The sequence below is a fragment of the Helicoverpa armigera genome, chromosome 29 (assembly GCF_030705265.1).
Source record: "Helicoverpa armigera isolate CAAS_96S chromosome 29, ASM3070526v1, whole genome shotgun sequence".
Classification (NCBI taxonomy): domain Eukaryota; kingdom Metazoa; phylum Arthropoda; class Insecta; order Lepidoptera; family Noctuidae; genus Helicoverpa; species Helicoverpa armigera.
The window spans coordinates 4,907,024-4,922,957 of record NC_087148.1 but is presented as its reverse complement, the minus strand read 5'-3'; the positions used below and the strand labels follow the sequence as shown (position 1 = coordinate 4,922,957).

At 36.2% G+C, this 15,934-nt stretch overlaps 1 protein-coding gene and 1 long non-coding RNA gene across 2 annotated transcripts in view; one reads left to right on the top strand and one right to left on the bottom strand.

Annotated features, from left to right (window-relative positions):
• LOC135119089 (uncharacterized) overlaps window positions 1-15,895 on the bottom strand; it is a 68,262-nt gene extending 52,367 nt beyond the window's left edge. Inside the window, exon 1 of the long non-coding RNA XR_010277979.1 lies at window positions 15,749-15,895. This is a non-coding gene — a long non-coding RNA (uncharacterized LOC135119089). The remainder of the gene's footprint in view (window positions 1-15,748) is intronic.
• Window positions 1-15,934, top strand: part of Dbx — a 32,459-nt gene that overhangs the window by 4,831 nt on the left and 11,694 nt on the right. Inside the window, exons 2-4 of the mRNA XM_049851361.2 lie at window positions 11,986-12,108; window positions 14,885-14,956; window positions 15,537-15,682. Coding sequence (XP_049707318.2) covers window positions 11,986-12,108; window positions 14,885-14,956; window positions 15,537-15,682 — 341 coding nt within the window. The remainder of the gene's footprint in view (window positions 1-11,985; window positions 12,109-14,884; window positions 14,957-15,536; window positions 15,683-15,934) is intronic.

The following is a 15,934-nucleotide window of genomic DNA, read 5'->3' as shown; positions in this document are numbered from 1 at the left end:
ATCAGCCTTTAAGGTACGAAAACAAATGTTTCCTCCTTATTATATTTATGTAGATAATGTTGAGTATAAATCTGAAGAATTTGTTTGTTTGAACGTGTTAATCTCAGGAAGTTCTGGTCCGATTTGAACAATTCTGTTACTAGTGTTTTATAACTTTTTTGATAACTATTATTATAGGTAAAAACATCTTTGACTGAAGTTAGTCAGTAATAAAATATCCAGAAACACCGAAAGAGTCTTTCTTCAGAGAATCAACACGTTATCTTTGTTCTCACATATCTATACAACAAAACTAATTAACCCAACACCCAAAAGAAAAGAACTATAAAAACGTTACAAACACGTTAATAACGTTTCAATAACGTTATAACGTAACATCTTAATTCAGTTACGAGAACTACCAATATAGCTTCGGGGAGTTTTTCAATAAAACGCTGGCAACATCTGGCCCGACACTTAAGCGGGGAGGGAGAGAGCGAGATGGAGCGATACAAGATTAGTGTGGTAAGAAAGAGAGGGAGAGAGACGAGGGTTGCCAGTGAAATTAATATGTCCTTTTTCGGGGATAACGTTTGGTAGTGAGTTGCTTTTTATATTGTTATATTATTGTCGTTTTGTTGAAGCGCTTATTGTCTGTAGATGTTAGGAGGGAAGCAATTATGGGGAGCAAAGATGGAAGTTCGATAGAATTGTTTGTTGATGTTTAAGATTGTGTGTTTGAGATATTTTGTAGGAATGATTTTTGGGTTTTCAGACATAGGTTATATAATACTCTATATAATACGCTACGCGCTATATAATACGTTATATAATACGCCAGTATTGCTAAATAAAATTTTGGCTGTCATCTTAATATCTTTGGCAGTTGCTACTTGGTTGTTGTTGTTTATTTAGACGCCAAAAAGTCTGACAACCAGTCTTACTAAGGTTTTGCCCGGGTAACTGGGTTAAGGAGGTCAGATAGGCAATCGTTTCATATAAAACACAGGTACTCAGCTGCATCCGATTAGACTAGAAGCCGACACCAACGAAGTTGTGAAAAGGCTATACAGATGATGACAGTTTATATTCAAGAACTAACCAAAATCATATGATTTTCAATCTAAAAACAGGTCTTGCCAAAAACCACAAAATCTAAGTACATCTTTCAGCAAATTTCCAATAACCAAAACTGAGAACTCGCCAAAAAATATACATATATTACAACAGCTGCTAACACAAGAAATAAGAATAAGTATAGAAGAGAAATATCTTCGAATCGAGAGTTATAAAATTATGTATATCGGTCCTGAAGCCCATATTAACATGTCATCGGCGCCATATTGAAATTATATTTGAATTCGAAACGTTCGATTCTGTTGCCAACTTATTTTGACTCTCGAATTGGGGCAAATTGAACCTTATAGCTAAGACGATAAGGATCATTTGACATGCAAAATGTTAGGTTGTAAAAGTATATATTCTTTTAGTAGACTTTAACACTCAGCTAGGGAAAATTCAACCTTATTGCTAAGACAATAAAGGTTCTGTGGCATGCAAAACGTAGTGTTGTAGAGGTATATATTCTTTTGTCGACTTCAATAGCTGTGTTGGGGGAAATCAACCTTAATGCTAAGACTATAGAGGTCATTTGATATGTAAAAGATAAGATTGTAGAAGGATGTATAATTTTGTGAACTTCAACACTTATGTTGGGGAAAATTCAATCTTATTTCAAAGTCATAAAGGTTATATGACATGCAAAATATAATGTTGTACAAGTATATATTATTTTAGTAGATTTTCCGAATCGGATTTTTTCATAGAGAACAAAATGACTAGCGGAGATGTCATAACGCAAAATCTCCTAAGAAAGTAGCGCGACAACATGCGGGGCGCGGGGGACTAGGAACGTTACTGTCTTCGCTGTTATACGCTCTATTTGGACCTGATAATTTTTGTATACCAAAAATCGTTAATAGACGCCTCGTTATAGTTATCGGCACGAATCTTGAGCTCTGACCTACATCTGCGCAGAAGTGATTTATTAGGAACCAATCTCGAGTGACGGCTATGACGCGATGCACTGCGGGCCAATCACCGCTTTAGCTCGCCCCCGCGCCTCACTTCATACCCCAAAAGGGACCCAATAAATTACTTCTGCGCAGGTGAAGGTCAGAGCTCAAGATTCGTGCCGATAACTATAGTTCACTTATAACTGATAGTTTTAGTCATGTATTTGACCTAGCAGGCGTCTGACCTACCTGCATATGGCATTTCCGTTATTTCCTTACTCCTTGAAATATATATACTTTAGTCGATTTTAAGAATCGGATTTTTACGATGACCATAAAGTTAGGAATCGAGAATCGATAATCGTTTCAGTGAGTTCGATTCGATTATCGAGTGTTTGAAAGGTTTGTATTATTGTAACAGGTGGTACAAATTATTATTTTGTTAGTTTAGCCTGTAAACTGTAAAGTACGTGATTTTCGACGCGTTGTTTTGAAAAAGTTTGGGGGAGAAATGAGTTTTCGGGATTTTGGAGTGTTTATTTAATATTATTTTAATGTAAATGGTATTTAGAATTTTGTACTTTAGGTATTGTTTTGGGTAATTCGGTTATTGAAATCATAAGTGACAACTTTATTTGTCAATAACTCTCTCGCTTTTTCACCTGCGGGAGTGAGAACAACTTTCTGCACCCGGATAAAACACAATACAAATGTAGGTACATAATATGTCACTCACAGACAGTAAGATATTATTTAAAATTCTTCAGTGGTTTCGTAGATTTTAGGATGCAAATGAACAAGCAAAAAATCCTCTTCGAAATATTTTTGTGATATATTTAATAGTTTTATGCATCATCAGACAATTTCTAAAAAATCAAATAACATTACAGATATTTACAAAATAATTTATTTTGCAAATCCAAAAACAGTATTTCCTTTCAATTTCCAATAAAAAACTACTCATTATCTATCTAAAATCAACTCAATTTGACGAACCAATCACTTCACATACCCACACATATGTAAACACATGTACACACATGCACACAACTACAAATACAATTACCACTGACGCACTTACTAAATGTTCTACACCTGTTAAATGCTGGCGTTCAATTTTGAAACACTCGTTGGCTTAGAGTGGGATACTGGCTGGATAAGAAATGTAAGAATTACGCAATCACATCCATAGGAAATTGGCAGAGTCGCTACCGTAGATTATTTTTATTTGTTTTTTTTTTCTTTTATGTTAATTATTTCTTTGTCTCTTTTGGCAATTGTAATATGTATGTGTGTATAGTATGTTCATGTATTTTACACTAAATAAATTGGTTGGGAAAAGGTTTGAACATGCAGGTTTTACTCGTATCTGTATCGCGTATGCGTTAACTTTCTGGTTGTTTTTGGATTTTTTTTCAAGTACATTTTGAGCCAAATTTTGCGATTCTGATGTAAACCATTTGACTCGCAGCGCGTTTATTCGTATTCACTTATATTGTGAAGGAGTTTTGCTTGTCCGAACTTCATAATTGTTGAACAAATATTAACAAACTCTTCTGAGCATGCGGTCAAATGGCTAACTTCAGGATTACAAAGTTACGTGGCGAAAAACTATGCCTAGCACGTCAGACTTTTTGTAGGACAGATAATCGGGCTGATTATTTGAAGGACATTATTACTAAGATTTTCCGACCGACTTTTTGTAGAGCGCGTTCATTGCACTATTGCTATCAGTGTGTTCTTTGTTCTCCTACAAAAAATCGATCACCAATTATTTGTTGTACCTAAGCAGCGTAAGTGAATAAAAATAGTGCTACCTACTATTAAGCCTACCTACTACTAAAAGACTTTTGCATATTATGTGCTGGCACCTCCAGTGAGTTCACTACTCCAAGGTTCCCGCCCGTTGCACACGACCGCAGACGCGTTCTGAATTTAAACGAGCCAATGGCAACGCGATAACGCGTTCGGGTTTCCACGGAAATTGTCGATTGCGGTTTTCGGGTTAAGGTGAATTTTATTCACCACATATGTATGAAAATCATGTTTCGGAGGGCACGATAAACTGTCGTTTGAACATCTTTGGCAGTCGTTACGTATAGTCAGAAGAAGAAGTCTTTTTTTTTACGGGAAATCATCAAATGATCCCGCTGTGGGTGCAGCGTGAGGGAGTGTCAGACTACTGACTAAAACCCACCATGTTCCTTCTCAAGCCCTTTATGTACTTACCAGCGCCGCGGTTACTCGCGCGAACAATCCCGCAGCCACGGCAGGCTTTGGCCCTGGAGAGCCCCACTAAAGTCTGACACCAGTCTTACCAAGGGGTATTGGGTTGCCCGTGTAGCTGGGTTGAGGAGGTCAGATAGGCAGTCGCTCCTTGTGGCACACTGGTACTCAGCTGCATCCGGTTAGGCTGGAAGCCGACTCCAAAATAGTCTATAAGTAACATTATCACTACAATAAAACTAGTAAGTAGTACTAGGGTAAAAACTAGCCTTTACTTTTTACATCAATACAATAGTTTCTGCTGGAAAAGCCAATGAACAGACTATTTATTTGAACCGATTTTGCAATGAAAGCCGTTATTTACTTTATTTCTTTATTCTATATTACTTTAGTCCGGAAAGTATTACTCAGGAAACGGGTAAAACCGCGGGTTACAAATAGTGTAATGTAATATCAGTGCCACAAAACACATTACCATATTAACAAACAATTAACACGACCACTACCTGTGACAACGTGAATTAAACTGTAAAACGTGTAGTTTGCTACCATTTGCAACCGTTCGCAACCACCTGCAACCGTCTGCAACGGTTTGCAACGAGCATAAACGTCACAATATGTTGCGGTCGCGTTGCTGTTGCAGACATATTATGTTACTTGCTTTGTTAATTGTAAACTGTTATAATAGGGGGTTTATAAACTATCTAGTTGTTTGGTAATTAAAATGTTTGGTCTAAAAAAATAATTTTTTGGCGTTATTTCATAAGATTCAGTGTTAAATGTTTCAAGTATTTCAAAACATCTTTTTGCGTTTAATGTAATTCCACAGAAATATTTTTCAAAGTCAAAGTATTTATTATTTGTAAAACATAGGTACCTATTACATACCTATATTCAAAAACCATTCGCCTTATGGTAAAAAAATTGCATCTTTTTTACAATTTTATTTACTTACGTCCCAACTTCAAGCAGTCGGGTAACGTAGGCTAACTCGGTAAATGGGCTATGTAATTATGATCTATAGATTTTTTCACATCGTATCTTCTTGAGATTCGGACGTTCAAGCAACCAAACTCTTCAGCTTTATAGGTAATACTTACTTTTTAGGATAGAAGTTAGATAAATACATGTAAAAAATATATGTCCGGATTAGTGTGAGTCTGTATAATGAAAACTTAATCGAAATGGAAACTTAATAACTATCGACGGCAAAAATATTATAAGTTTAAAGGCTTTTTTTTTCAATTCATAAATATATTCGCTTTTACAAATCGGCGAAAGTTTTTTTTTTACATAAGTAAATAACAATACAGACACTGCACTACAAGACATTAGAACTCCTTTAAGTAATTCCAAAACTCTAAAAGGTAACTTCAACAGCAAAAATAACCCCAATCGAACCAAAAAATCCACAGCAATTTGAACGCACAAAACAATGAACTACGGTACATAATAAAGCAGAAATTAAACGCAACAATGGCGTCTGGGGACCAATAAAATGACGACCCTAACGCCAAAATCAATTATTTTCCCACTTTCCCGCGAAAAATTGGCGCGAAATAACGTTTTCAGGTGTTACTGTGTTAGTCAATCGTTTTTGTAATGTCACGGTTAATTGGGTAACGTTATTTTTGGGTTTTATGTAGTTACTTTTATATGTTTGTTGTATTGTGAAGGAACAACTTGTCATATCTGGATAAACAGTAGCCTTTGTTATATTTAAGTTATGTTACTGCCAAGTTTTGTCGAAATTCTTGCAGTATTTTTGACAGGAACAAACATATAGGATATAACAAATCGCCTATTAGTAATATAATCTTGTAAGTTTTATTCAAGGAGAAAAATCTCTTCAAAATATTATTTTATATGAATACTAGCTGTTCTTTGCTGTACCATCATCCGTATAAGAAATAGCATAAGTACATAGGTATTATGTCCTTTCTCAGGCTACTTATTTGTATTCCAAACATTTAAATTGGTTTAGTTTCGAAACTACTGAAATGATTTGAAAAAATCTTACACTGTTGGGAAGCAACATTATTCCCAAGTGAAATTATATTTTATCCCTTTCCGTGCAGCAATGGAACCGTGGGAAAACATCTAGTAACTGTTACTGTTACAGCCTTTTTATCGTCCCACTGCTGGGTACAGGCCTCCTCTCACACGGAGAAGGATTGAGCATCTAATAGAGTTCACTGAAGCTATTTATCTAGTATATATTACGAATACATATTTCACACACACATAACCAGACCTAACGCTACCATATCCTTTGGTAACAAATTAAGACACAACACACTTCAATACTTATATAACACAAGTAATTAATCTTTCTCCCCCAAGAAAAGCACGTATCCAGAAAATATGATTTTAACCGATTAAGGAGAACAAAATCCCCCTTTTCACCACGGAGGCGTTACCCCGGGAAAGTTTCCCGGGAACACCCCGGGATAACGATTTTAAACGTTGCGCCCCCGGTGTGATTTTAATTATTTTATTGTAATAATACAGGGGTTGATTTCTGGGTGTTTTTGATAGGTTATTTCAGGATTTTTGGGGGTTTAATAGGTGAATTATAAAGTCTAGAGTGTTAAGTAATAGAGAGTGACAGAAAAGAATTTGAAAAGAGTGACTGTGGAGTTTCTTGCCGCTTCTTCTCTATGAGACCCACTTTTTGGAACCATACACCTAGCTATTGACGTTTCTTAAGCACCTGTAATAGGTCTATATGAAATAAGAACCTTTGATTTTGACTGTGTAAACTAAAATTGGCATTTGTGTTGAAAAAACTGGCCAAGTCCGAGTTGGAGTCGCGGACGAAACATAAGTGTATAAAACGGCTCAAAAATTGTGGTAAAATATTTCTTTATTTTAGTTTTCTGTATTTGTTAAAATAATACATTGTCTGTGAAAATGTTACCTGTTTAGCCATTATGGTTCATGAAATACAGTCTAGTGACAGACAGACGGAAAGGGAAATCTTACTAATAGAATATCGTTTTGAAAAATGGCCGTGGACGTTTAGCTAGTTGTGGAATTTTCCCGACGGATTTGCAATGTGTGTAACACACAGTCAGGTCTTAATTATTTTGAAGTATGTAGAAATTATGCTTACTTATTAATATGAAATACAGCTTTATCACCTTTTTTTATTAAATTGCCCCTTTTCTAGTACCACCTTTCATCAGCCAAACTTCTTCTTCAAGACCAATCGAGCTTAAAATATTATTAAACCAATACCTTTCTTGAACAAACCAAGTAACCCAGCAAAAGAAATAATGAACTGCCAAAAACCGCACGATATTAACTGCAAAAAAGCCATATTAAAACCTCCTTACAACCTCGCCAAAATACTGGCAACACTTGAGAAAACAAAAAAAAACGACCATCGACAATAGAGGCAATAAAACCATAATGCAAAGCAAACAGACTTTAATCCATAGACATAATAAAAGATAAAAAAAGATAGTTTTGATCTGTACACAAAGGGCTTTGTTAATATCTTTTTAAGCCCGTTTTTCTTTGCTTTGTTATTTTAAGTTATTATTGGCTATTTTTTCTGTTAAATTTATTATAGTCCCGCCCCTTTTTAATGTGGTGATGTATGCAGGGGATAATTTGTTAACTGTTTTTGATATACATGCAATACCACCCATTAAAAAATAACTAGTTCTTGAATATCCACAGCTTTGAATATGTTTAATTCTTATTTATTAACATTAGGTGCGATTTTTATCTGCTAGCTGATACTTACCTGCGTTTTCACCCTGTGTTCTAAGGGCACTACTTTTCGTACCCGGATAAAATATAATCTACATCACTAACAAATAATGTGTCTTTCTTTTCATAAAATATTTTTCAAAGTTATTTCAGTAGATTCGGAGATTACAACGTCACAAACTCACAAACTTTTCAGTTTTATACTCGTCATAATAAGTATAGATAGATCAATGAAGAAAAGAAATAAGTAATTAAAAGAAAAAAAACTGCTATTTGTAGTTTATTTTCTATGCCAATATAATATTATAATAAAAAGGATTTTTTTTATTGTTTGTTCTTCCCTATAGGCTCCGAACTGCAGTTCAACAGATTTGAAAAATTTGCACAATTGAAATGCCATTTTATTGCCGAGTAACATAGGCTATATTTTATCCGGTACGGTCAGGCATTTCTACGGGAGGAGGTTGAAACTGCGGGCGGAAGCTAGCAATTAAATAAAACATATCGATCTAAACACTAACATACACATACACATAATAGTTGTGTTTATATGAATGTAAAGCTCGTGGCAATGATTAATGAGTTCACAAAGGTCCGCGATATATAATCGGAAGCTTCTGTGTTTCAGAAGGCATGATAAACTGTAGGTCCCGGCTGTCATTTGAACATCTTTAGCAGTCGTTACGGGTAGTCAGAAGCCAGTAAGTCTGACAACCAGTCTTACCTGGGTTGTCCAGGTAACTGGGTTGATTAGGTCAGATGGGTAGTCGCTCCTTGTAAAACGCTGGTAGGTACTCAGCTGTGTCCAGTTAGACTGGAAGCCGACCACAACATACTTGGGAAAAGGCTAGGGAGACAATGTCATATACCTAAAGAGAAAACATTTTTGTGTTCGTTTATTTGTACCGTAAAGGCTACAAAACTATTGCGCGATTAGAACCATTCTTTCACTGTTAGAAAGCTACACTCTTCCCGAGTAACATAGGCAATATTTTTATCCTAGTAAGGCAACGGCTAATGTAGTTGGGTATCAGGTAACACGAGGTACCTAAATGATTTTGGCACAGGGCGTATGCAGCGAGTACGAGAAATAATCTGTAAGAAACCTTTTATGTATTGATTAAAATAAACACACATACACATAATAGTTGTGTTTATATGAATGTAAAGCTCGTGGCAATGATTAATGAGTTCACAAAGGTCCACGATATATAATCGAGAGCGTGTCTTTGACAGAGGGTGGTAAGAAATCGGGGTGCGATTGGTACAAGATGTAGGCGGTAGCGATTTTGTGAAGTGTGTAATTTAAAGTAATATTATAAACGGGTTGGTGTTTGTTCGTCTTTCATGCAAAAACTATTTGATAGATTTCGATGAAACTTCCTCAGAATTCCTTTTTAGTATTGTGTTGGAAGCACATAGTTCTTTCGCACTCTGGGCGAAACCGCGTGCTGAATAGTTTGATTGAACGCGCTTCATCAGGGAATACGCGATCAGGGAATACTGAACTAATTTGAAAAATGATTTCAGTGTTACGTATAGTCCAGTTATTGCTATAAGCTTTATTAACCCTGAATAGTTCCTATGGAACGCGAGTGAAATCTAGTTCAGAAAATGTACTTACTTTTTTTTACTGTAGATTTTATTTATTAATTGAATCTTTAAAATACATTTATATACAAACTTAGGTACTATTCTACTTCTAATACTATATTTACAAACTAAATTATTACATACAATCAAGAATAAAAAATGACATCTTTAATGGTCTGTTTCTGTCATAAAGTAAATAAAGTTTAATGTAAGGTAAATAAAGTAATTAAATATCTTAGGTTTTTGTAAAATATAAAGTAGATAGATACATACTGATGTAGGTACATTATATTTTTAACAGTGTTAACTTTATCGTCACCATATCGTAAATTATTTATTTTAAAATCGCTATAAGTCTATATATTCCAATGTACCCGCCATTCCCAGCATTGTATTATAATCGCATCGTTATCCTATTACTGAGCTGTTGAACTTTGATTATTTTATATCGATCCGGCTGTCTGTTTGTACACTTCTTTATGTATATAGATACTAGGTTCCGTCAGCGGTTTTGCTCGCGTCTTGTGGGAACTATTTCGTGTAGCATGTGTCCTTTTTCAGGCTTTGTGCTTTCATTTAATTATTTGATTTGTTTTTAATATCTTGAACACTAATCACTCTGTTTCGGAGGGCACATTAAACTGGTTGCCGACCCCAACGTAGTTAGAAAAAGGCTCGGGACATAATGTTTGAGTAGCTTTGGCGTGAAAGCTAGACAGACTGATAAACAGACATATTCAGCTCTTAATAGTTACTCCAAAACTTCAGAACCGATTTGAAACATCTTTCAGTGTTGAGAAGCCAGACTATCCCCAAATAATAGGTATATATGCTATATTTTGTCCGGTACGGGAACTGGGAAGTATAGTGCATCAAATTATAATTACCTAGTAAAGTTTTTCTCGTAGATAATCACCCTCCACGAATCGACCATTAGCTTAACCTTATGACCGATCTACCAATGCGTTTGTTACTCAGCCATAACGTAATATTGTTCAAATTCAATCAAGGCAAATTGATGCCATATTCATATATCAATTGACTACTATTCATAGCTTCCCAGAATTCACTTACTACAATATTCTGAGTTAAACACTGTTAGAATAGACAGTAGTCTAGGCTAGACTAGTTCATGTCAAACTACTGACTACTGGTAGTCAATTGAAGATTATGACACCATATAGCACATTGCCCTTCAGTTGTCCACGGAGAAAGGTAAGAATGGAGATGCTAGAAGCAGGTAGGTCAGATGCCTTCGTATAGGTCAAATAGTCGTAAATAATCATCTCAGCCATAGGAATTCCACTGCTGAACATAGGCCTCCCCCTTAGATCTCCACAGATACCTGTTGGAGGCGACCTGCATCCAGCGTCGACGGCGACCTTTATAAGGTCGTCTGTCCACCTTGTTGGTGGACGTCCTATGCTGCGCTTGCTAGTCCAATTGAAATACGATCAATTACGAGTGAATTAAATAGGTGTTATTATATATTAAAAAAAAACGAGGAGTTCGGTTTTCTTGTTAAATCAAAACCAGTCTGTCAAAGATTAGTTCTTGATTGATTGGTGATTTTGTTTTGCTAACATAGGCAAGGTTCCAAAGAAGGCATGTAAGGGCGGAGCTAGTAACGTTCCTCGTCCCTCGAATACTCGCATTTTGGCGCACTACTTTTTTAGGTGAGTGTCAGCTGTCATTGAACATCCTTGGCAGTCGTTAATGGTAGTCAGAAGCCAGTAAGTCTGACAACCAGTCTTACGGGTATTGGATTGCCCGGGTAACTGGGTGGAGGAGGTCAGATAGGCAGTCGCTTCTTGTGGCGCACTGGTACTCAGCTGCATCCGGTTAGACTGGAAGCCGATCCCAACATAGTTGGGAAAAGGCTAGACAGATTTTCTTAGGAGATTTTCCGTTATGACATCTCTGCTAGTCATTTGGTTCTCTTTGGGTATGTCGGTCAATTTCATGGTTTGACCAAATTGTGTTAGTATGCAAGACGTAGTAGGAGATGAATATTCAAACACATTGATGTAATAATAGGTAATATTGAACGCTAGACTTCTTTTGGTTAACTTGCATAACTAACTTAAGTTAAAATTTCCATCAAACGGTTTCTTTCATTTGTTTATTCTACAGCATTTTACTTAGGTATCTCGTGATTTACTAACAAGCTAATTATACAGAGAAGTAAAGCTGAAGAGTTTGTTTGTTTGCTTGAATGAGAATATCAGGAACTACTCTCACTCACTACTCAAAAACTTTCAGGCTAAACGCTACTTTTTTCCAGATATAGGTAGAGTAGTTCCCACGGGATGCGAGTGAAGCCACATGTTAACATGTACCTACGAAGATATAAATATTAGACTTCCTAATCAATGATGAACTGCTTCATAGATTATTTTTATTTTACACTATTACGTATTGATTTTCTTCTTAATATGTTTTTCTCCCACAGAATACCGGCAGCCGATGATGGGCAGTCCGTGGCCGATAGCGAAGCCGATCGCCAGCCGGCCGATACCCGTGCAGCATCAGCATTTACAGCATCTACTGGCGCACTGTCATCATCCTTATTTAGGTAAATAACTCTTTATAATATAACATTTAATATACAGCTTAGAACATATGTATAAACAGATTATGTATACAAAAGTTAAAACTTAACTGACTGCCATATGTGATACACACCGATTGTTTAACTATTGTGTCTGCATCGTGGACAGCGAAGTGGTTATTAAGTATTAATTTACAAGACAATAAATCAACTACAGTATATTAACTAACATAATAATTACAGAAAAATATCTATACGCGACATACGAAGAAGTTTTACATTGGTATAATTATTGTAAGTAGCTTATATTAGATATGTGAGCAAAACTTACGAGTGTAAAGTTGGTGTTAGGTTACTGTCGTAAAATATATTAATTTTTGAAATATGTGCATAAATTAACTCAACTATAAGTTTTAAAAGTATTTATATCAAAGAAAACGTAATTATGATAGAACCAGCGTTCAACTAAGCAATTAATTTCGAAAAATAATAAGCACTTTAGTATAAAAATACTAAAGAACTATACTATAAAAATATCAAAGTCAAAGTCAAGACATACAAAACAAATTAGAACCACCAAAACGAATAAAAACCAAATCAAATGTATTCAATATTAATATTTCAACCATCAACCGCGCCCCTCTAAAAACCGTGTTTATCTTACAGATTTAACTTTAACAATAGATTTGTTTTTATATAAACTCGGTCAAATTGGGCGTGTCAGGCTTATAATCCAAAAAAAACTGTAGCCATTACAAAAATACGTTGACATAGACAACAATAAGTCTACACTGTGAGGTCGGTTACAAAAAGGTTACAATCCATTGTCTATGATCGATAAAAACCGCGGATTTATGTGCAAACAGCAGACTAAATTGTCGGCCGACTGTTGGCCCGGTGGTTAGTTTTTTTTTTAAATCGACACCAATGACAGTGTTTCGGATGGCACGTTAAACTGTAGGTTCCGGCTGTCATTTAACATCCTTGGCAGTCGTTACGAGTAGTCAGAAGCCAGTAAGTCTGACACCAGTCTTGGCAAGGGGTATTGGGTTGTCCGGGTAACTGGGTTGAGGAGGTCAGATAGGCAGTCGCTCCTTGTAAAACACTGGTACTCAGCTGGAACCGGTTAAACTGGAAGCCGACCCCAACATATGTAGTTGGGAAAAGGCTCAGGAAAATTCAATCAAAGTTTTTAGTCACTTTTACCGGACGCATACCTGATCGTTGTTATGTGTGTACTTCCATTCATCTTCATACTGATTTATGAGCCCAAACAAACTATCGGCCGACTAAAAGTTTGCAGTTTACTCTTAAAAGTGAGTGTTTTATTGTTTGTGGTTAGCAAAAAATGGCGACCATTCATTGTTGCAATAAAAATCGAATTCTCACATAGATATAATGTTTTTGTTGTGGATTAAAGGTTTTTTAATCTTCTTGTTACGAGTTCAAGATTTATTTTGCTCATTTTTAGACCTTTGCTTTTTGTGCTTAAAGGGGCCACCTCACTTTTTTTTAATAGTCGTGGGTGTCTTGTCAAAAAGAAGACTCAATTTATTTTTCTTGGAGTTAAAGATGTTTTATTTCAGAAAAGCGTCATATTTGTATGTGAAAATGTATATGCACATTGTCGTCGACTATTTAAGTATTTCTACCTTTTAATGAAAAGCAAAGACGGCGTTATTTCACAAGTTTCTTATCGTAGTTGCTCGATAATACATTACATAATCTGCAACCTTATTAACAAACAACAAACAAATAAATAAATACGAAATACCCTCTTTATTAATTTAATTTATCTTCACACTAAAGTCAATTCCAATCTTTAATTTGAATTCTTGGATATCTATCTACAAAACAGCTGTTTTCTTTCATTCCATTATACAATAACATCAATAAAAGAAATTAATAAGCTCAATATCGGCTATAATGGGCATAAAATTGGCAGCAAATAATACATTTTTCCATAATTCTTTTGTTACCCTATCAACGGAAGATGGATTGCAAAAAGTCACACAATACGTTACACGCCCTTTTTGCTCGTACTAGCCTGAATACGATCGATACCATTGCTTTTTTTGCTGTTTGATAAAAAAAATGGTTTGACAGGTTATTGCGCGGGATTTTTTTGTGAAAAAAACGCTAAAAAGACCAATAAAGCACCTAGATTTAATAACATTAGAAAAACACGCTTTTGTATATGCACCTCGAAACCTAATCGTGGTCAAAGTTCACGTAAAAAGATTTTTTAACAAGATCAGCACGCAAATATTTACTCACAGATTAAAAAGTCACTTAACTTATATAATTTAGTTTTGTCTACACTAAAATCACACGATTTACAATCTATCTGCTATTATATATTTATGAGAGAAAGCAAGTGTAGTATGTATATCTACTAACACTGTGATTAGGTATAATAACTGGCCGATCCGTTATTTTCGATGGAAGTCATAATTTATTTATTTTATTTTTTATTTACTTAAAAAAAAATATGTCAACCTTCAATCTCTTGATATCACAGATAGGAAATAATGCTATTCTTCTTTCGTGTCGATATTTCATCGTGGTGTAGCAATCGGTTTCTCGGCATACGAGTATGCCGCTACTCACGGGGAGGGCCCGAGCATAGGTGATGCTCTACGAGAAGGCTTGCTAAATCCCCCCCAATAATGCTATAAGGTTGCCATATACCCACAATATTTCACCTTAGAAACACTCTTTGCAACCCTGTTCCCACATTATTTTCTGGCCAACGCAATATGCTTTTTAAACAAAGCTAAAATAATTTGCATTGTTACAGTGAGGCCGACGCAAGCGCATACACAAGTGTTCCCACTGCCCGGAGGATTCCCCTGGGCGCATAGTTCAAGAGGTTGGTATTTATTTTACTTAAATATAATTTAATTAGGACCAGAGTTCGTTTATCTAGGTATCTATTGTACCTACTGCTTCGTGAGTCTAGTTGTCGCATAGCGCGACTGCTGTGCACGAGGTCTCGGGTTCAATCCCCGGGTCGGGCCGATATAACTTTGTGGGTTTTAGAAACTTTCACGAAATAGCTCGGAGCCTGAAAGTTGGTGATTGATACATCCGTGTATCGGAGAGGAGTTAATGTCGGTCCTGCTTGTGATCTCTCGCCGGTGGTGTCGGATTGTCGGCCCATCGCGCTATGAGAGTGAAGGAATAGTGATCGCCTTATATGAAAACTGTCGCCGTTTCCGAAATCGGTCTTGGACGCCATCATACTGATATTATATTTTTTGTTTGTTCTCTAAAGGTACTAAAACCAATTTGAAAAATAGCTCACTGTTGAAAAGCTACATTAATCAGAATAACAGAGCTCCCAAGCCTTTTCCCAACTATATCCCCGAGTACCATAAGCTGTATTATTTCCCAGTGCGTGAAGAAGTTAGTAAGCTAGTACATGTTAAATACCTTTGGTCTTTCCCCAGGTAAACCGCGACGAGGTATGATGCGTCGAGCCGTCTTCTCGGATCTCCAACGCAAAGGCTTGGAGAAGAGGTTCCAAGTCCAGAAGTATATCTCCAAGCCTGATAGGAAGAAGTTAGCTGAGAAACTCGGACTTAAAGATAGTCAGGTTAGTTTGTTAAAAGTTTGTTTTTAGGGTTCCGTATAGTTATCGGCACGAATCTTGAGCGCTGACCTTCACCTGCGCAGAAGTAATTTATTGGGTCCCTTTTGTGGTATGAAGTGAGGCGCGGGGGCGGGCTAAAGCGGTGATTGGCCCGCAGTGCATCGCGTCATAGCCGTCACTCGGGATTGGTTCTTTGCTAATAAATCACTTCTGCGCAGATGTCTCAAGATTGGTGCCGATAACTATACCCAAAGG